General features: G+C 48.7%; 1 protein-coding gene across 1 annotated transcript in view; it reads left to right on the top strand.

Moving 5' to 3' along the window:
* The window catches only part of ARHGEF17 (Rho guanine nucleotide exchange factor 17), a 254,528-nt gene that overhangs the window by 204,856 nt on the left and 27,232 nt on the right, over positions 1-22,440 (top strand). Inside the window, 10 exon segments of the mRNA XM_043504045.1 lie at positions 8,971-9,147; positions 10,055-10,105; position 12,598; positions 14,617-14,651; positions 14,653-14,682; positions 14,685-14,719; positions 15,776-15,784; positions 16,759-16,795; positions 16,798-16,846; positions 21,295-21,413. Coding sequence (XP_043359980.1) covers positions 8,971-9,147; positions 10,055-10,105; position 12,598; positions 14,617-14,651; positions 14,653-14,682; positions 14,685-14,719; positions 15,776-15,784; positions 16,759-16,795; positions 16,798-16,846; positions 21,295-21,413 — 543 coding nt within the window.

Below are 22,440 nucleotides of genomic sequence, written 5' to 3'. Positions count from 1 at the left end.
GAATTCTTAGTATTTCAGTTCTGTAAATAAAATAAGCTGTTGTTAGAGAGTAAAGCGATTGTTTGCAACTGAGTTTAGATTGCTTGGTCTATTTAGCATGTCAAAGTGAAGGTTATTTGGGTGTGGTGGGAGGAGGTCTTGATCATGGTTTATAGCTTCCTACCTGGGGAGAAGATTTCAGATAGAAAAGGGCTTTTAAATCTAGCAAGCAAAAAGCATAATAAGATCCAATGCTGGAAGCTGAAACTAGATAATTTCAGACTAGAAATAAAGTGCTCCTTTTTAAAGTGAGGGTAATTCGCCATTGGAACAATTCACCTAGGGATGTGGTGGATTCTCCATCACCTGATATCTTCAAATCAGGATAAACTGTCTTAAAAATGCACCCTAGTCCAACCACAGGAATTCTCTGGCCCTGGTAATGCAGGAGATCAGACTAGATGATTGTGAGGTACTGTAAAGTAATGAGGGGATGGCATATAAACACCCTAGAGAGACAGATAACCATAATGGCCTGAAAGTCTATGAACTGGGGAAGTGTTTGCTGCTTTTGTTTTTCATGGGATTAATACATCTAAACCACAAGTGTTGCCATTTCCAGAGAATATGCACTCGGTCACCTCCATTGATTTAACACTCTCAGACTGTATCCAAAAAAATCAGAGACTGCAGCTCTGAACATTAATAACTAGACCAAATGAGCGTGCCTATGAAATCTTCCCCATTATCCCCAAACAGTCAAGCCCTCAGTCAGTGCCCTGCGAAAATAATGGGAACGGTAGCTTCTGAAACCTGAGTGGGAAACAGGATTCTTCTCCAGCCATGCAGCCACTTGTTTTTTCACTCGCTTCTGCTGCTGTCTTTTGCAAAGGCTGGAGTTACACGTACGCTCCAAACACTCCAGGAGTGTTGATTTAGGTGCAGTCCCCTGATGGGGCTATTCAAAAGCTGATGATGATTATTTGAGTGCCCAGAAATGCGTAAAATGCCTCCACAAAACACAAAAGACAGGACACAGTCCTTGCCCCGAGCATTGTACAAACTAAATTCAGATTGTCACAACAAGTGAGGGGCACAGACAAGAGGGGGGGCAGGAGGATAAAGGTCAGAATACTCAAAGTCGTTCAGTGAAGTTGGCAACGTTCTTCATCGGACAGGGAATTATCAGCCACGCCCAAATCAGGCTTTAGCCCTTGCTTCATGGCTCCATGTTGTGACCGTGGTTGCTGGAAGGGATCACTCTGAGAATGCTCAATCTGGGCAAACTGTAAAGAATGGGGCAGACTATCCCCAAAACTGGTGGTTTATTCTAATAATTAGATTCACCAAGCCAGCAACAAAACAGCTTCTACAATACCTTACTGTTTACCCAAAAAGCCAAAAATACAGCTCCCCTAAAGCAATCCAGCCCTGGGCTCCCATCCAGACAGCCAAGTCAAATCTGGTGAGGATTACTTAAAATCTTATTCACCATATATAAAGTTCTACCGATCCCAAGAAATCGGACACATCCCCACCAAGTCAATGAATATTTCAGATCTCACCCAAATATATGCTTACGGCCAATTCTTAATAATTAATCTAAGATTTATTAAAAAGAAAAAGTTCTTGTGAATAAAAGATCATTATACCTACAGATATGAATAAAGTTCTTAGGTCAGTTTCATAGCAGAGATGGTGAGCTGCTGACTTGTAAAAGTTCTTGCAGAATCAATTTCATAGGTTATTGTCCATGTATAGAGTTTGTTCAAATTCTTGTTCAAAACAGGTAATCATCAAGTGATGGATCACTTGATGATTACCTGTTTTGTTCATTCCCTCTGGGGCACTGGCATTGGCCACTGTCGGAAGATAGGATACTGGGTTAGATGGACCTCTGGTCTGACCCAGTATGGCCGTTCTTATGTTCCATGAGAATGTGCAGGGTAATCCAGAAGACCTTGGTCTTGTGACTTAAACTTCCCCTGATAAAGTTCAAGCAGATCTGAGATGACAGGATCAGGTCCTAGAGTTCTTTTATAGAACTCTGTGAGGCTACGATAGCCTCCTGACAGCCGATAAGACAGCAGGCATTCCGTGGACAAAGAATACGTAATATACATTGTTGCTTTGAAGTAAACCTCCTATTTCCTGTGTATAAACAGGTAATTACTTGCATTGATTAGCATAAGGTAATTACCCTTTCAAGCCATTCATGGACAGTTCACTACAAACTTCAAAGAGAAATATAGACTATGATGTTATTACACTCAAATTTCATCTAAATGTTAATATTCCTTTTTGATCTCTGAATCAATAGAATATAGTAACAGACAGCAACAGAAGTTTAGCATTTCCCAGCTGATTAGATCACATTGTTAACAGCTAACAAGATATAGGTAATCACAGGCAAATACAATTAGTATTTACTTCTAATTCTCTATTACAGAACCCTGGTCTGTTAAACATGGCTTTGAAAACTATCTACAAGAAATGACCCTTTTATCACTTCAGTACTTTTCTAATATGTCCTTTAAAGGTTGATTTTAGGACCCTTAGCCTGCTGGTTGCTTAACACTAGCTGGCTCAATGTCACATGTATATTGTCCAGACAACCAACCAACTCACAAAACTTCCAGCTAGGGCTTTCTACCCAGTCACAACTCCCAGGTCTTCCCACCTGGCACCTCCCTTCAGGAGAGTCTCTTTTCCTGCAGCTCCTCTTTGCAGTCCCCCAGCCCCTTTATAGGGAACATCTGTCCCATTCACAACTGCATCTATCACTCTCGCAGGTCCGAGAGTCCAGCCCAGGGATTTGAAAGGAGGGGATGGTCAGCTGGCAAGCTGAGTCCGAGCAGTGTGTGTTAGAATCAGTCACAGAATCATAGACTATCAGGGTTGGAGGGACCTCAGGAGGTCATCTAATCCAACCCCCTGCTCAAAGCAGGACCAATCCACAATTAAATCATCCCAGCCAGGGCTTTGTCAAGCCTGACCTTAAAAACCTCTAAGGAAGGAGATTCCACCACCTCCCTAGGTAACCCATTGCAGTGCTTCACCAGTGTTAGTTCAAAACACCAGCTGTGCTTGATCCCTTGGCCTGGCCTCTCCATTTAAACCTGTCTCTGAGCACTCACTGGTGCCAATCCTCACAGCCCCTCTCAAAGCATGACTGCAATGGCTTCCACCGTTCCCCACTTTATTCCCCATCTCTTTTCTCATCCTCGGCCGTGGGGTCTCCTTCATACCCCAGTTCAGCCAGCCAGGGCTCCGCCTCTCATGTTAGATCCCACACTCCACTCCCAAAGCATTTCATGCTACGAGCAGCTACCTCTGGCTCGCTCCTGGCTGAAGTGCTTGGTGGGTTGTTTGCCACAAGCTATTAAGAGAATAAGGGGACCATTCTGTGGGAGGCCTGGATCAAACTTTCCACTACTTTTCTCCCAAGAACTTCATCCAACTTTTCTTCCCCTTCCTATAGAGTTTGCCTGTTCTGAAGCCCACACGCACTGTCTGCCCGCTTCTGGATCTGCTGTTCTCTCTCTCCAGCCACTTCCAAACCACCCCTTAATTTTGTTCACATGCTGCAACTGCACTTCCCAGGCAGCCAGGTTTCATTCGCTTAGCGCCCTCCAGCGGGGTTTTGCCTCTGAATTTTAATTTGCTCCGCCTTGGCCCCACCCCTCCTCTTAAAGGGGCATTGGTAATTTTGTTGTATATATTTTAAAAGCAATGTCAGTTCTTCCTTTTGTGTTTTAAGTCTGTCCCTACGCTCTCCCTGTTCTCCCCTTCCATTGCATGAAGGAGCCCAGTAAAACAGCCAGCTTGAACTAAGTTTTAATATATGCTCTGTTCATGGGCTCCATTGGAGGGCTTGATCTACCTCTCAGTGACACTCGAGTAGGCTAGGAATAGCTCCCCTGAAGTCACTGGAATGACACGGGTGTAAAACTGAGCAAGTAAGAGGAGAGTCAGGCTTTGTAATCTCCCCTTCGTTCCTTAGGGCCTGATCTTCCAGATTTCTGAGTACCCTCCACTCCCACCGACCTCAGTGTGGATCCACAGCATGCAGCCCCTCCTCAGGGGCACTCAGCACCTGACAGGATCGGGCCCTACCTCCTCCACTAGCCATCCCCGCTTTAAGGGGCCATGTGAGGTTGACTGTAAAAGGTGCCAGGGATCTTGCCACCAGCTAGGAGTGGATCCATAAATCTGTACGTTCCGCTTTGATGTGGTCAGGAGCCAGAGGAGAGCAGATGCCTGAAAGACAGATGGGCATATCCCCCAGAGCAATTCCCCGTCTAGAGGGGTTTGCGCCTCCCTCTGAAAGCCCAGTACCAGGCATTGCATTGGCCCAAGCCAGCCCTTACTGCTCTTTGCCAAGCGGCTGGCAGATGGGTTGATCACTGGAGATCCCCGTGCTCCTTGGCAAACTGTTAGCGGGGGGAGAAGCAACATCCAGTTCAATGGCTGGTTCACGGGAAGAGCTGCAAGAAGGACGCAGCACCAGCTGTTGATAAAAGGCAGAGCGGCTCCTGGCAGGGAGCCTGTTGCACAAGCAGGGATGTTAGAGAACCTGCCGAAATGCTGACGGAGTGGGAGGGGAAGCTGAATGGCGACAGAAAGCATGCACATGCCGCAGCCAGATCGATCTTTGTCCAGACAGCCTCCCACCAGCCTGGGGAAGCGTGCCTCCCACTGCTACAGATCGCACATCCCCAAGGAGTGGCCAGGCGTGCTGCCATCCCCAGCACTGCCATCTGCCCTGATAGATGCCCATGGGCGGCATTAAATTAACTCCAAGTACTCATCCGCCGGAGTGTTTTCATTCATATCCGGCCAATTAACCAGCAGGTTTTATTTGCTTTAAATGACTAACATTCTGACAGCCGGCAGAGCAATGAAACCAGTCGCTCTTTCTGCTCAGCATCACTCTTCTCCTCCACCCTCCGTGAGCTTTATTCTGCAGCAGCTTTCCCCGGGCAGTTCCTCAGGTGGCACAAATCAAGATTGGGCCCACAGCAAACGTGTCCAAGCAGGTCTGGGCTGGCCTTGCTGGGCAAGACACTGCCTTGATCGCCCAGTTGGTGTTATCTCCTGTTTGGGTGAGAGCAGCCCCTGGGGGGGCTCAGTCCCCAGGAGGGTTTCAATGAGACCACTAAGGGGGAGTATGATAGTCTATAAAATCATGACTGGTGTGCAGAAAGTAAATAAGGAAGTGTTATTTACTCCTTCTCATAACACAAGAACTAGGGGCCACCCAAAGAAATTAATAGGCTGCAGATTTAAAACAAACAAAAAGAAGTATTTCTTCACACAACGCACAGTCAACCTGTGGAACTCCTTGCCAGAAGATATTGTGAAGGCCAAGACTATAAGAGGGTTCAAAAAATAACTAGATAAGTTCATGGAGAATAGGTCTATCAATGGCTATTAGCCAGGATGGGCAGCAATGGTATCCCTAACCTCTGTTTGTCAGAAGCTGGGAATGGACGACAGGGGATGGATCACTTGATGATTACCTGTTCCATACTCTTAATCCATACCCTGTAAATTAGTGGTTGATCATATTTTAGCTACTGTGTCCACTGCTGGACATTTGACTTCAGTAATGAAGCAGATTGGTTTGTTACGTATGAAAGTAAACACCTGTCTCATGACTGGCTTGGAGTAGTTAAGAAATAAGCCTGCAAGATGTTGTCTATCTTTTCAGAAAATTGTCTAAAGCAGTGAATCTACTCTGATGGTATTTAACAGTACTTTATATGTTCAGCCATCAACTGATCTCCGCAATACCCCAGATGGCAATTGCAATTGATTCCAGCTGAGTTCTGTGAAAATGTAATCACCTTGTGATGAGCCAGTCATACAACATATGTAAATCTTTGTTTCCTGATTGGCTTATGAGAGATGTTGGGTTTTTTTCCTGGAGCCTTTAGCTCCCTATTAGAACATCAGAAAGGGGAAGCTGGACTTTTTTTAAAAGTGTGTAATCGTAATGGAGATATTTCTTTCTGCTTCTGATGAAGACAATCACAAAGTAGGGAGCAATATATGCAACATAATGGCGTGTGAGCAGCAAGATGCTGGAGGGCTGGACTTTGAGAGAGACCAGACGTGTCCACAATAGCGAGAAGGGCTGAAGGAAATGACTGGCAAATCCCTCTCTGTAATCGTCCTTTGAATTTTTCTCACTCTGGGATGTCCCCTTTGGAAATGATCTCAGCCCATGCTCTTCTGAGAGCTTGTTGCTTGGTTCCCATACAGTGCAAAGCCAACAGTCTTTCACAAAGGCAACTGATCTCATTCCCTGTGATACCCTGCCAGCTGCAACTGTGGGTTTGCTCACTCAAAGGTCCTGTCTACTGGCCTGCCGCTGACCGTTGCTGTCAGCTCTTGGTATTGGAAATGGTTGGCCCACTCGTACTGATGGCACAAAACTATCTTCAGTACCGTTCCAGGAAGCATGACTGAGACTTGGTGCCACCATGTCTATAGTGGCGCCAGAATATTTACCTCAGCTGCACTGGCAGATAAACCATTGCCAGCAGGGGTTCAGCAGGGCCCATCACAGCCCACCAGGTTCATCAGTAGCCTCAAATCCCCTAGGGAAGTTCTGCCAAGCTTTCCCACCATAGCTAACACTGGTTGAGCTGTTCGCATCATTGGGAGCACTAGTGCAGAGGGGATACCACTGCTAACACCAAAGGGATCTTACTGCTGACTCCAGTGTTTTAAGTGTTATCTCATCTAATCCTGCACAGAGCATATCTAATCACAGGTTTCAGAGTAGCAGCCGTGTTAGTCTGTATTCGCAAAAAGAAAAGGAGTACTTGTGGCACCTTAGAGACTAACAAATTTATTAGAGCATAAGCTTTCGTGAGCTACAGCTCACTTCATCGGATGCATTTGGTGGAAAAAAACTCTCCTTACAGTTTGTATGATAAACCCATTGTTTCATGTTCTCTGTGTGTGTGTATATAAATCTCTCCTCTGTTTTTTCCACCAAATGCATCCGATGAAGTGACCTGTAGCTCACGAAAGCTTATGCTCTAATAAATTTGTTAGTCTCTAAGGTGCCACAAGTACTCCTTTTCTTTTTGCATATCTAATCAGTCTGTCCACATATTTATTCAAGTGACACCATCATAGGACCTAATCACATTAGCCACGCCATCAGGGGCTCGTTCACCTGCACATCTACCGATGTGATATATGCCATCATGTGCCAGCTATGCCCCTCTACCATGTACATTGGCCAAACCGGACAGTCTCTACGCAAAAGAATAAATGGACACAAATCTGACATCAGAAATCATACCATTCAAAAACCAGTAGGAGAACACTTCAACCTCTCTGGCCACTCAGTAAAAGATTTAAGGATGGCAATTTTGCAACAGAAAAGCTTCAAAAACAGACTCCAAGGAGAAACTGCTGAGCTTGAATTAATATGCAAACTAGATTTGGGTTTGAATAGAGACTGGGAGTGGCTGGGTCATTACACATATTGAATCCATTTCCCTAAGTTAAGTATCCTCACACCTTCTTGTCAACTGTCTAAATGGGCCATCTTGATTATCATTACAAAAGTTTTTTTTTCTCTCCTTCTGCTGATAATAGCTCATCTTAACTAATTAGCCTCTCACAGTTTATATGGTAACTTCCAACTTATCTGTATATATATATCTTACTATATGTTCCATTCTGTGCATCCGATGAAGTGGGCTGTAGCTCACAAAAGCTTATGCTCTAATAAATTTGTTAGTCTCTAAAGTGCCACAAGGACTCCTGGTTTTTTTTTTCGGATACGGTTTCATTTTAACATTTAACATTTCAGTGTTAGACATCAGTCCTTCTACAGTGAGGTTTTGTCTCCACTGCTAAAAAAGTGGGGGTTAACTAACACAACATAGCTATCTCGCTGCAAAATACTAGTAGAGACAAGCTCATTCTAGTTTTTGTAGCTATGTAAGATCAACTTTGGATGATTTAGTTGGGGATTGGTCCTGCTTTGAGCGGGGGTTGGACTAGATACCTCCTGAGGTCCCTTCCAACCCTGATATTCTAAGATTCTATGAACTCTATACCCCTGCCCTAATGACCTCCCCTAATTTACCTCCTGGTAAAACTACAGAGCCTTGTTTCCACTAGGATTTTACGGTGGGATGGCTATAGAGCACTGAACTGCACTTCAGTATACCTGGGTTCTGTTGAAGTAGGCACATCACTTCACCACTGTGTGCCTCAGTTTCACCATCTATTAAATGGAGGCAATGATCATAGACTTGTAGGACTGGATGGGACCTCAAGAGGTCTTCTAGTCCAGTCCCCTGCACTCAAGGCAGGACTAAGTATTATCTAGACCAGTCATTCTCAAACTTTTGTATGAGTGACCCCTTTCACATAGCAAGCCACTGAATGTGACCCCCCCTTATAAATTAAAAACACTTTTAAATATATTTAATACCATTATAAATGCTGGAGGCAAAGCAGGGTTTGGGGTGGCAGCGGACAGCTTGCGACCCCCCATGTAATAACCTTGCAACCCCTTGAGGGGTTGAGACCCCCAGTTTGAGAACCCCTGATATAGACTATGCCTGACAGTTTTTTGTCTAACCTGCTCTTAAAAATCTCCAATGACAGAGATTTCACAACCTCTCTGGGCAATTTATTCCAGTGCTTAGCCACCCTGTCAGTTAGGAAGTCTTTCCTAATGTCCAACCTAAACCTCCCTTGCTGCAATTTAAGCCCATTGCTTCTTCTCCGATCTTCAGTGGTTACTGAGAACAATTTACCTCCCTCCTTGTAACAACCTTTTATGTACTTGAAAACTGTCATCATGTCTCATCTCAGTCTTCTCTTTTCCAGACTAAACAAACCCCATGTTTTCAATCTTCCCTCCTAGCTCATGTTTTCTAGATCTTTAATCATTTTTGTTGCTCAGTGCACTGTTTTGGGTACCTTAACTTTTTTCTATATTTCTTCCGCTAGGACCTTCTGAAGCACACACCCGTGGACCACCCCGACCACCCCTTCCTAATAGATGCCCAGAGGAACATCAAGCAAGTGGCCGAGAAGATAAACAAAGGGATGAAGAGCGCTGAGGAGGTGGAGAGGAACGCCAGGATAGTGCAGGAGATCGAGTCCCACATCGAAGGGATGGAGGATGTATGTATGCAGTGCTCCATGCAAACCACTAGCTACCCACATCCTTTGTATAGAGAGGGTAGTGGCCCTGGGTAGCATTCTCAGGGGCACGAGCCAGAGGCTGGTTAAAGATGTAGCCCTAGCTCAGAGTCCTAGGCATTGGTTGGGCGAGTGGCTGAGCTGTGGTAGCTGAGAGTTCCGGCCGAGGTCTGCATCCGGGGACACAAGCACCTTCAGACCTAGATTCTCTCTCTTTCAATCCTGCACTGATTGTTTCAGCCCCTAATTCACCCTGCCATGAGATGGGGCCCAGTCGGAACATACCCAGGCTTTGGGACCTTGTGGATCTGGACTAGAATGCGACGGCCGTTCCCTAACTCTGTAAGAGACTGAAGCGAAACCCCAGATCTGAACTTCTTTGAATCCTGCTGGAGTTTGATTCTGAGTCTGAATTTCACAACTAACCACTTGCCTTGGGGAAGGGGTAATTTGACACCAGTGGCTTTACCCAGAGGTATCCGGCCAAGCTGGCCCCTGTCGGTTTCTCCAGGAACTCAGATACTCCAGTCTGGTTTCTCCTAGGACAGCTCCTATCTGTTTGTCTCTGGGCCACCCCAGTCCAACCCTGCTTCTCTCAATCTAGCCTGATTTCTCCTCTTTTTGGCTAGGCCTTCATGCTCCTCACCTACAGGGAGGGTTTGAGGAGCAATTCACTAATGTTCACAAAGGTGAGCCCCTCTGTTGGAAGATGGTCCAGGAGCACAGAGGAGTACTTAAAACCCTGCTGCTGCTGTGACGTCCTGAATCAATCCCTTCCATGTTAACAGCAAGGGCCTTGTCCGTATTATCATGCCCGCTCCAATGTTAGCACTGAGGCCGACAGAACACGTAGCGCCTCCCACAATTCTTTTTGTTTCCATCCTTGCAGCTCCAGGCCCCGCTCCGGAGGTTCCTACGCCAGGAGATGGTGGTGGAAATGGTAAGAGCCGACCTCCCTGTCTACCGTCACTGCCCCTCGTCCCAGCCTGCCCCTTTCATGCGCTTGGCCTCGTGACTCGGAGACGTGACCTCTCTCAGAGGCAATGGGAGCTTTCAAGGTCATCTTCCAGGCTTGCTGAGCACTTGCAGCGACGTGTGCAGAGCGGAGAGCCAAGTGCAGTACACAAGGATCCCAGAGGGTAGATCTCCCCTGAATCGCCTGACCTTGGAGTCACGTGCACCTTGGTGCTTTATACGGCCAGTGAATAATAATTGCAAGGCCTGGAGTTTGGGGAGGGAGCTCTATGGCTGTTGCTGAGCTTGTTTCTGCCATGTAGGGCATTCCCTTCAGCAATGTAGTGACAGTCTCCACCAGAGCACAGACCCTGTTTAGCTGCAGAACAGGTACAGCAAGGGAACGCAAGCACCCTGGGGCAGCTTTTCCTGTGACTTTCTGGAAGGAGAAATCTGCTTTGGTCAGCGAACTGAATCTATCAAAGGTACATCTATGGTCCCCATCACCACAGTAGCTAAGCACCTCACAATCTATTAGCATCAGGACACCCCTGTGTGGTAGGACAGTGCAGTTGGCCCTATTTTACAGATAGCCACCTGTAACACAGAGAGACTTGCCTAAGATCACCCCAGAAGCCTGTGGCAGAGCAGGGAATTGAATCCAGGTCTTTCTCAAGGACTAGGTGAATGCCCTAACTCCTGCACCATTCTGCCTCTCTGATGCCAAGTGAGGCTGGCAGCGCAGTTTACAGGAGCCAGTTTATTGTGCTATGGGTGGCTTTCAGGTAGATATGTGCCGGGGCCCAGCATGAGAACTGGGATGGGCAGGTAGAATGGAATATGAAAAGAAGATTGAAGCATTCTAAGCTTTTAGAAGGCAGAACACTGGGGGCCTGGGCCAAATTCCATACAAGTCAGAGAAGACATTCCCATTGATTTTAATGGGGATTCGATTGTGCACTGATTTTTCTAACAGTGTCCTTCTCAGCAAGTAAAACCACATCATTCATGCAAAAAAAAAATCAGACTTTATATGGGGGTTCTGTTTATAGAGGGTTAATAGACATTAATAAATGGTTAATCAGTTGTTTTAGATTGTTATTGGGTCCAAGCTGGTGCAGATATTTAGCAGTGTGGATGATTAACCATTGGAAGGGTGGAAAGTCTTTAAATCCAGACTGGATATCTTTTTTAAAGAGGTACTGTAGCTCAAACAGAAGTTGTGGGCATGATGTAGAAATTACTGTGTGACTTTCTCTGGCCAGCGTTATGCAGGAGGTCAGACTAGATGATCCCTTCTGGCTTTCAAATCCATGAATCAATAGGTCATTTGGTTCTTGTAACCATGGCTTATGGCCATCTATAGCCCCTTCTAGCCATTCATAACGCATGCCACTTATGTATGTCACATGCTTAGAACATTGATTGATCATTTATTAACCCTTTATAGACCACTTATAAATGGAAACTTAATACCACGTGTCTCCCAAGCACCTGTAACATGTCAGGTTTTAATCCCTTTTCTTCTCAGGGTTATCAACTTTGGTACAACGGCTTTGTTGTGGATTAGTTCCCCATGGGGCATTCTGTCGTACCTTAAACCCCTCCAAGATAATCCAGGGCACTATAACTGTGGACTGGTGTCCCAAGGGAAGTGATTAAAGTTGCACTACTTGAGATACTGGGAATTCAATTGGACAAGGCACTTGAAGGAATGGCTACCATTCCAGAAGAGATGCATTAGCCAAACACAAATCATTAGGCTTAGTATAGGGGAAACTGGGTGACATGTAATGCCCTGTGATATACAGGAGGTTGGAAATAGATGATCTGATGATCCCTTCTGGCATTACACTCTTTGAATCTATAAATTATACCATAAAGCCCTGAGGAGGTGGGGATGGGCTGGGAGAGCTAGAGAGAAGTTTTGTCCCCCGATTTCTGTCATTCTCTGACTCCAGTTGCAGTGGAGGAGTGTGGTCTATTTAAAGTGCTACAAAACACAGAGAGAAACCGAAACCTTCATTCATCTAGCGCACGCGGCCCGCTTTCAAAGAAGCATGTTCACTGCCTCCTTCTCGCCCTTATGCAATGAAACCCAGGGGTTTTCAAACAAGGGGAAGGCAAGCTTGCTTTTGCATTTCCCAGTCAAGTATTCCGTGGCTGTTTCCATGGCAATGCAGCACCAGCCTGCTAGTGCTGATCAAAATACGTAGGCCCCTTTTCACCAGATGCGTTAGCCCTGCTCCCCCAGCTGTGACCCAAGGTCGTTCAGATTTGCCTAGGAGAGAGGAGCATGTGGGTTTGTACAGACACGGTTCTCGGGGCACATCCTGGGAGCTCAGCCCCAGAAATCCGGGAGGAACCACAGGCGGAGCAAGCAGGAATGACACAGGTTATTCAGAACAATGAAAAAGGTTTATTGCCATGGGTAAGTGGGAGGAGAAACTGGTCAAAAGCAGAGAGAGAATGATCAAGAGTAGAGTTCAAATAACTCAGTGCAAACAATATTAGCCATTGATTTGGCCCCGTTTTACCCTTCACGAGCTGCTCTCAGATTAATTCCACTTCTTGTCTGTCACAGATGCCAAATAGATTTTGCAAACTAATTTTGGTTCATGAACCGTTAATTTCATACGTTGCTGCCATTGGTAGAGTCTTATTAGTTACTTAAGTCACATGATATTATTTCTTCACTGCCACAACAGAACAACTGACATTTTCTAAGCAGTAGAACATCAAGTCACAAATCTCAGTGAAATCTCCCAACAAGACTAGTTTGTGCTGTGATCGGAGGAACTGTCAGGATTTGCCAACGTTTTCGGCAATGCCCGGTGACCATCCAAAGACTCACAGTGACCCACAAATGACAACAAACAGTGGTGTCTGTGATCACTTGACTAGCTCTGAACAAGAGGCCTTAGGGTGAACATGCATTGGAGGTGGGATGAGCTAGGTGACTTACAGTAATCGGTCCTTCCCATCACCGATCTCTAGGATGACTCTGTGGTCCTACTGTGGTTATTTCTTTGTGTTACAGTATCACTCAGAGCCCCTATCCGGATCGGGGCCCCGTTGGGCTAGGTGCTGTACAAACACAGGGAAGACCCGGCCTCTGCCCAAGCACTTGCAAATGGGACTAATGGCCTCAGACATTAGGTGCACCTTACAGCAGGTTATTGCAGTGGTTAGGGCACTTGGTGTAGAAGACTGTTCTTCTCCATAGCTCAGCAGGACCTGCCCAGTGCAGCCTAAGGATCAGGAGTTGCAGCCCACACGCTTATCAGTAACACAGCATGTGCTGCCCTGTAGATCTCATTTGTCATGGGCCTGCAAAGCAAGGACAGAGAGCGAGTGATGTCTTGTCACCCAGCTCGGCTCCAAGGCCCACGAACATGCTTCAGGCCATGAGAGGCAAGGCTGCTCATTCAGACATCTTTCGACCAGCAATCCTTGCTTCCACCTGCCCTTCATGCTAGATTAGGCCCCTCTCCTCCACTCTCCTCCTCTCAGCAAACCCCGCAGGACCGTGCTGTGCAGCCTTGCTGATGTGCTGATCACACCCTACTATATTGTGATGGCGTCTTTCCAGCCTTGATTCAATTCTCTGAGCCTATATTGCCGGCTTCCATGCAAGGCTAGTAAGGCACCAAGGTGCAGCGGCTATTGCTGAGAGTCAGGACTTCTGGATTACAGAGCAGCCGTGCCTGACCTGAAGTGCAGATAAACGCTGGCCTCTTCCCACCTCAGTTCCTTTGCAAATGGACAGTTTGCCAGCCTGGCCAGCTGCTCTGCTGTAGTCAGACTCAGGCGACTGTTTGGGCTCTGTCCTAGCTAATTCTGATGTGGCAGGTGCGTTGCAGCTGCTAATGAGCAGCAGGTGTGAGGAAGCTGAGGCAGGCAGCCCATTGGTTTAGCTTTAGGCAGGATGTGCTGAGCAGTCATTGCACCTGGGACTTTAGACTCGATCAGCCAGCAGCTGTCCTGGCCTGAGGACATGTACTCTACATCGGACACAGCCTGGCAGCGTCAATCCGGTGCCTACAAAAGGTGGTCCTTTATTATAAGGACTCACCAGATCCAGAGGTTCTTACTCCAGCTAACCTCCCGCTGCCATCACTGGGGGCTGAGCCTGAAATAAGGGCTGAGCAGAAGGTGAGCTTGAGATTTGTCCCATAATCACTGAATTTTAAATGTCATCTTGGCCGCAAAAGCAATATTGGGGCACCATATTGTCTTGTCGGGCAAACAAATCTGAGCTGGCTCACTCATGGACAAGCCATTTAAAATGTCTCTAGCCTGTATCCCTGCAGTCCAGTGTCCATCGGGCAAGGGTGGGGGGGTCAGAATCATCCTCTCATCCCCAGATCCTTCACTTTGATACTGTATCAGCCAGAACCTGTTTTGCCTTTAAATGTGCTGCTTTTTTTCCTTTGTATTGCCACCACCTGGGTTTGGGGAGTGAAAGGGTTAATTCCCCCCCTTGTTGCCATGCAGAAGGCACGGGTGGGAAGAAGGACCGTTCGCTCTTCCCTCTTCACGGACCTGCTGGTTTGCACCAACGCCTGAAGCGCAAGTCGGGCTCTCTGCGCCGCAGCTCGTGAGCCTGTGAGTAAACCAGCAATCGGACTGGAAGAGAGGGTCAGGGCTCGCCCAGTGCCAACTCCCTGCCACCATGGGGATGGGAGCCACATGTGCACATCCAGAGACAGCTGCTTCACCCCAGCCGACCATACCTGAGCAGTTGAGCTTCGGCTTTGAATTCTGGGGGATCGATCCACATCAAGCCCAGGGGGCACAGGGACCTGGCCCAAACAGGGAGAGACTACTGGCCCCACCTCTGCTGCCCTCAGATGGGCCCATTTTCACATTGCTCTGAATCCAGCTGTCAGTGATCAAAAGTGAACGACCCTCAGAACCAGATGAGATGGGGGATGTGGGGTTGGGGGGTGAAGAACTAATCTGTCCCCCCACCCACCACTGCTATCTCCCTCCTCTCTTCCCTCTCGCAGCTTGGGAATATGCCAATCCTGTATAACATGGGCAGGCACCTCAACTGGGGGAGCCCAGGGCCCTGACCTGAGTCGCAGGCATTTGGGACCAGCACCTGTGGTGTGTGGTGTTTCCTCTGCCAAGCCTGATCCCGGGCTGGTTCTGATCCAGCTGGATTGTCTCTTTATAAGAATCCACACACTGTCCCGACTGAAGGACCCCCAATGGAGAAATGCTCTATGGGCCGTGTTCTGTGGCTTACCAAGGCAGGCCATTGGCTCCAGTGGGGCAGCAGGGAAGAATTGGTACTGTCCCAAAGTCATTCTGAGCCTCTTGCCCACTCCAGCCGCACCCACTGATTTTATTTGGAGCAGGGCAGGTCAACTGCACACGTGCCCTTCCCCAGACCAGATGTCTCTAAACACACAGGACAGGACCCAATCCTGCAAGGGGCTGAGCCTCCATCACAACGCCACGGCCTTCAGTGATGGCAAGTTTTGCCCAGGGCAGGGATACAATGGCCCAGCCCTTCACAGTCACCGTGGCTGGGCACAGGGCAGAAAGTGGGCCAGGGTGGCTCGGAGAGGGGGGTGGGACCCAGCATTCTGGTTAGCCTGCCCTGGGGGTGGAGGATTCCTCTGGAGTCCCCCAGCAGAGCCCAGAGAGAATCCCTGTCTGTGGGTGCCTGGAGCTGTTGCAAGAGCGTCCCCCCACCCCCCATACCTCTGTAGGATGGGATCAGACCCAGGGACTTCACAGTGCGTTGAGAACACTCAGTGCCACGCAGGATTGGTCCCTATCTGCCCAACCAGGGATGTCAATTTCCCTTCCTCCTCGCTGTTTCCCTGTGGCTTCCATTCTCTCTCCCTCTTTCAGTCCCAGCCCTCCCCACAGCTGGTCGTTTGGCCACAGTGGGGATCCGCACCCATCCCAAAATAGAAAGGGTGGCGTTTTGGCTCCCTGGGCGCTCTGCCCGCCCCCTGAGGCAGAGCAGGTCGATGGGACTTGTGGGAAGTATGGGCTGGGGCCTGAGGAATAACTTGGCTGGGACCCCCTGAAATGCTAAAGCCAAAGTCAGCCGTGTTCCCCATCCTAGTAATAAACCCCAGGAGCCAGACTCCAAACACCTGGCATATCCACAGCAACATGCCAGGCCCTGTGCGCTGTGGCTACCATGAGGCAGGAAGGGATGGACCCAACTCCCCCCAGAGTGCCGAGCATGAGAAAAGAAGATGAGTGTGACACACTCTGGGTTTCATCCTGCCAATGACAGCCCAGCTGCTGCGCGCTATTTTCTAGGCAGTGATCAGAATTCCTGTGTTAATTGTCAGGTTTCCAGAGTAGCCGCCGTGTTAGTCTGTTATTCAGCAAAAAGAAAAGGAGTAACTTTGGCACCTTAGAGACTACAAATTTTATTAGAGCATAAGCTTTCCTTGAGCTACAGCTCACTCACGAAATGCATTCCGATGAAGGAGCCGTTAGCTCCCAAAGCTTATGCTTAATAAACTTTGTTAGTCTCTAAGGTGCCACAAGTACTCCTTTCTATTTTTGTGTAATTGTGGCTCTCTTCAACTTGCCACCCTCACACTATGTGGTCGCATTCAGGACTGCGGTCTCGGGAATTCATTCATGTCTTTCTTTTTCCAGTTACACGGCCGCCAGTGTTATAGACATAGCCAGCAAGTAACAAACAGGCTCTGGAAACTGCCCTGGAGGGATGTCGACATTGTGAAAGGTCTGTACGACATCATTTGTATTACAGTAGTGCCCGGAAGCCCCCAGTCAAGATCAAAGCCTGATATGCTTAGCGTTGCGCAAACGAAAGAAAAGACAGCCTGTGCCCCGAAGTGCTTACAATATGCACCTTCGGGAGCCTTGCTCTGAGACTTGCCTGTTACACTGGCTCGCAGCAAAGGGTCCCCCATCTATTCTGTCCATTGCTGAGCGAAGACACACCCTAATAGCTGCCAATGTAAGTGTTTCACAGTAGCAGCCGTGTTAGTCTGTATTCGCAAAAAGAAAGAGGAGTACTTGTGGCACTTAGAGACTAACAAATTATTAGAGCATAAGCTTTCGTGAGCTACAGCTCACTTCATCGGATGCATTTGGTGGAAAAAAAGAGAGGAGATTTATATACACACACACAGAGAACATGAAACAATGGGTTATCATACACACTGTAAGGAGAGTGATCACTTAAGATAAGCCATCACCAACAGCAGGGGGGAGAAAGGAGGAAAACCTTTCATGGTGACAAGCAGGTAGGCTAATTCCAGCAGTTAACAGAATATCAGAGGAACAGTGGGGGGTGGGGTGGAGGGAGAAATACCATGGGGAAATAGTTTTACTTTGTGTAATGACTCATCCATTCCCAGTCTCTATTCAAGCCTAAGTTAATTGTATCCAGTTTGCAAATTAATTCCAATTCAGCAGTCTCTCGTTGGAGTCTGTTTTTGAAGCTTTTTGTTGAAGTATAGCCACTCTTAGGTCTGTGATCGAGTGACCAGAGAGATTGAAGTGTTCTCCAACTGGTTTTTGAATGTTATATTCTTGACATCTGATTTGTGTCCATTCATTCTTTTATATAGAGACTGTCCAGTTTGGCCAATGTACATGGCAGAGGGGCATTGCTGGCACATGATGGCATAGATCACATTGGTAGAGATGCGCAACGGTGAACGAGCCTCTGATAGTGTGGCTGATGTGATTAGGCCCTATGATGGTATCCCTGAATAGATATGTGGACACAGTTGGCAACGGGCTTTGTTGCAAGGATAGGTTCCTGGGTTAGTGGTTCTTTGTGTGGTGTGTGGTTGCTGGTGATATTTGCTTCAGATTGGGGGGCTGTCCTGTAAGCAAGGACTGGTCTGTCTCCCAAGATCTGTGAGAGTGATGGCTCGTCCTTCAGGATAGGTTGTAGATCCCTTGATGATGCGTTGGAGAGGTTTGTAGTTGGGGGCTGAAGGTGATGGCTAGTGGCGTTCTGTTGTTTTCTTTGTTGGGCCTGTCCTGTAGTAGGTGACTTCTGGGTACTCTTCTGGCTCTGTCAATCTGTTTCTTCCTTCAGCAGGTGGGTATTGTAGTTGTAGGAATGCATGATAGAGATCTTGTAGGTGTTTTTCTCTGTCTGAGGGGTTGGAGCAAATGCGGTTATATCGTAGCGGCTTGGCTGTAGACAATGGATCGAGTGGTAATGATCTGGATGAAAGCTAGAGGCATGTAGGTAGGAATAGCGGTCAGTAGGTTTCTGATATAGGGTGGTGTTTATGTGACCATCGCTTATTAGCACCGTAGTGTCCAGGAAGTGGATCTCTTGTGTGGACTGGTCCAGGCTGAGGTTGATGGTGGGATGGAAATTGTTGAAATCCTGGTGGAATTCCTCAAGGACTTCTTTTCCATGCGTCCAGATGATGAAGATGTCATCAATGTAGCGCAAGTAGAGTAGGGGCATTAGGGGACGAGAGCTGAGGAAGCGTTGTCTACGTCAGCATAAGATGTTGGCATACTGGTGGGGCCATGCGGGTACCCATCGCAGTGCCGCTGATTTGAAGGTATACATTGTCACCAAATGTGAATAGTTATGGGTCAGGACAAAGTCACAAAGTTCTGCCACCAGGTTAGCCGTGACAGTATCGGGGATACTGTTCCTGACGGCTTGTAGTCCATCTTTGTGTGGAATGTTGGTGTAGAGGGCTTCTACATCCATAGTGGCTAGATGGTGTTTTTAGGAAGATCACCAATGGACTGTAGTTTCCTCAGGAAATCGGTGGTGTAAAGTGCTGTATTAGTGCTGTGTTTAACAAAATTGTTACAGGGACAGATTTGTTTGCACCTCGCTGTGCTCAGCTGTTTTACGATAAACTTCAATAACATAAACATTTAAATAGCTGAGAAACAAGCCCTCGTGTCCCCCCCAAATACTATAACTACCAAGCCCCATATAGCGCCTGAGATGCAACTTCTACTGGAGCGTTGGGCTCTATTTGTAGCACACTTCAGTATTCTTATAGGGATTTGCAGACAATGACTCACTCGGTTATTGAGTTAAATACTGGCTACCGATGTGCATCACTGCCCTCTGCTGTTTAGACTCAGAACTTCTTGACTGTGTGTCATAAGCCCTCCACTGCCAGCAGCTAGTGGAGATTCTTCTTTAGCTCAAGTGGCAAATGCCTGTGCTTTCGAGGCAGGAGGATCTGAGTTCTGTTTCTGTGAAGATCCCAGCAGCTGTGGTTTGCAGCCTAGCAACCCAGGGCATGTTATTGCATCTGTTCCTTAGCGACAGATGCATACAAAATAACTGAACCATTTGGAGCATTTCATATTGGACTGCAGAAAGCAGTAGAAAATATACCATTGGAAAAGTCTATTATAGCCTCTCTACATATCGAAAAGGTCAGCAGAGGACACAGCAGGTGGCCCAGCAAATCTTTTCCATCGGTTATTTCTGTGATTCACGCATGTGTCAGGGCTCCTGTCCTCCTACCCAGCACCGGCTAGTGCAGGGTGACCACTGTGTTCCAAACTGGGCCTCTTTTAGGGAGAACAGGAACAAAGGGCAAACTGTATAACAAACTGTGGGCCAGTGTCTCCCAGAAGGCCCAGGCCAGGCAGCGGGGGGCCGAAGGGGACACCTGGGCGCCATTCAGATTCTGAGCAGTTCCTGGAGCTGATGCAGACCCTGGAGTCTTCTCTAATGCTCAGCTATCCACAGGCTCCTCTGCATCCCCAAATAGCCAGAGCACCACAGCCCTCCGCTCCCATCCTCGCCAGGCCCTGGGGAGATGGGGGGTGGAGTGTCCGTAGTGGCAGGGAGGGCCAGAATCTGGTCCCTATAGCCCCTTTCAACCCTCATGAAAAACAATCACAGGTTTTTGTGCCTCAAGGCCCATCCTCTATCCAGCCCAGCCTGAGTAAACTCAGCTGGCTATTAGGGGCCAGTCCGCCCCAGCCGGGCCACAGGGTGGGAGCGGAGTTGCTCTCCAGGCCTACCCCTGGTGTAATTGCTTAGTAGCTGCTGCAGCCCTAGTGACTAGCTCCTCCTCAGAGTGGTGTGGGTGGGAGGATTGGGGGAGCGGCTGGCCCTCCCTTGGCCAGGGCTCCTGATGTGTAAACACATAATCCCTTGGACGCCAGAGGGGGCATCGGCTCCTGCGTCATTTCTCTCAGGAAGCCCCCAAGCTCCAGCATCCGGGGACCAGCACTGCAAGCGGGCCCAGGGCAGCTGGGGGGAGGCTACCTCACTCGGGAATGACTCACTGAGCCATGGGCCCTGATGGCTCTAGCAGGGGCTCTGCCGCGTGGGAATCTCTCCGTGCATGGGAACCCAGCCCTCACGCTAAGCATAGCCAGCTGGCTGCTGTGTGCAGCAATGTTCTGCAGACGCTGAGCGTGGGAGAAAGTGGGGGAGGAGTCGAGCTGCCTGATGCCCATCACAGCAGCCCTCCCGGGGGCTTCACAACCCTGAAGTGCCCTGGCAGAAGGGATCCGTGAGCAGTAATGGCCTAGCCTCTCTGGGTTAAATTCACCCACGTGCAGGCCAGCACAGGGTTTGTGCACCATCAGCTGACAGGCTGAACAAGCCCCTGGGGCCTGCATTTCCAGCTGACATTCATGATGCAGGCACGCTCTCCCCCAGCTCCTGGATAACCCAATGGTCTCAGTGCAGACCTAAGTGGGCTTTTGCACTGGGGTGAATTTCACCCGCTTAGCACAGCAGCCACCTCCAGGGGCTGGAAGAGCATGTCCCCAGTCCCAGCCCTGCAGAGCAGGGCAGCCCCAGAAGATCCCTAGCATGGGGTCAGGGTCAGCTGGCCCATTTGATTTATGTTGGTGGCTGGGCAGAGATGCAGCAGGGGCACAGGGGAGCCAGAGAAAGGGGGTTGCACCCTGAGGCCAGACAAGGCTGGGTCCGAGATCAGCTGTATAGAAGTTCTTGGTAGCCTAGCAGTCAGTGGGGGACGGGGTCTTGTGTGACCCTAACAATATCAGCAGCTGGAGACCAGAAGGGGAGCTGGAGTGAGACCCGAGTGAGGCTTAGTTTGTATGTGGCAATAGAGAATCCGGGGGAGAAGGAATTAAATGAAACGTTGAGCGGGGGAGGTATTGGGATCCATTCTCCCCACACCACCGTCTCAGCCCAGCTGCTGTTTGATGCGCCCTGTCACTCTGTTTGACACACAGGGGCCTCCCAGTCCACCAACCGCGAGAGCATCCAGAAAACGATCTGCCGCCTGGACGAGGACCTGAGCACACTGGGCCAAGTCAGCAAGCTCTCCGAGACCCTCAGCTTCCCCCACCAGGTGAGGGCAGACTCCTCATGGGGACAGCCAGGGGCTGGGGACTCCGGTTTAAACCATCTCCCAGGCTCATGGAATCAGCCCTGTCCGGCCACTGCAGGGCCAGCTGGGCCCGAGATGACCCATCCTTGGGCACCCTAGAAATACTGCTCCATGGGCCAGATCGCACCCAGAGTTTTCCAGAGAGGTCCTCAGCGGAGGGCCTGACCTGATTCCTCTACAAGGGCTCTCTCCATCTCCCCCAGCTTCAAGCCATGCAGTGCTGAGCTCCCAGCCCGCCGTATATTTGTATAAACCTTCCCAGCAGCTGCTTTGCCAAGCGCTGCAGCCTTCTTCCTCGGCTGCGCTCGGCAGGCAGCACTTGTGGTTAAAGAGGATCTAAGCAGAGTCCCTCACCCCCTCTACCCTGCCAGCACCTGCAGCCCAGGGGCTATCCCAGGCCAAGGAGGGGCAGGGTTAATTTAGGGGGAGGGATAGCTCAGTGGTTTGAGCATTGGCCTGCTAAACCCTGGGTTGTGAGTTCAATCCTTGGGGGGCCATTTAGGGATCTGGGACAAAAATTGGGGATTGGTCCTGCTTTGAGTAGGGGATTGGACTAGATGATCTCCTGAGGTCCCTTCCAACCCTGAGATTCTATGAAATGTAATGGGCTATGTAGGAAAGGGGCCAGATAGGATTCTGATATGCCAGGGGGATGGGAGAGTGCTGCGGGATAGATTTAAAAGCCAGCAGGGACCGTTGTGATCATCCAGTCTGATCTCTACCCATACTGTCTGAGTGTGCCCAGTGACTGTTTTAGGAATACTCATAGAGCATGGTAAGTCAATATAAGCGAGGGTAAAAGGCTGTAGCCCATAGTGCCTGGGCACATACACAGCTCACAAGCAATTCATTGAGCAGTGTTAACAGACTGACCCTCCCATGAAAGAAACCAGACTCCAGCCTGTATAGAGCTGTCTAGATGGCTTTACACGTGAGGATCTGATTAACACAATCCAGTGGCCCGCGGGGGATAGGGGTTTGTAACCTC

This window comes from Dermochelys coriacea, chromosome 1 (genome assembly GCF_009764565.3).
Source record: "Dermochelys coriacea isolate rDerCor1 chromosome 1, rDerCor1.pri.v4, whole genome shotgun sequence".
NCBI lineage: Eukaryota > Metazoa > Chordata > Testudines > Dermochelyidae > Dermochelys > Dermochelys coriacea.
Note: the sequence above shows the minus strand (reverse complement) of the source record. Positions and strands in the feature narration are given on the sequence as shown.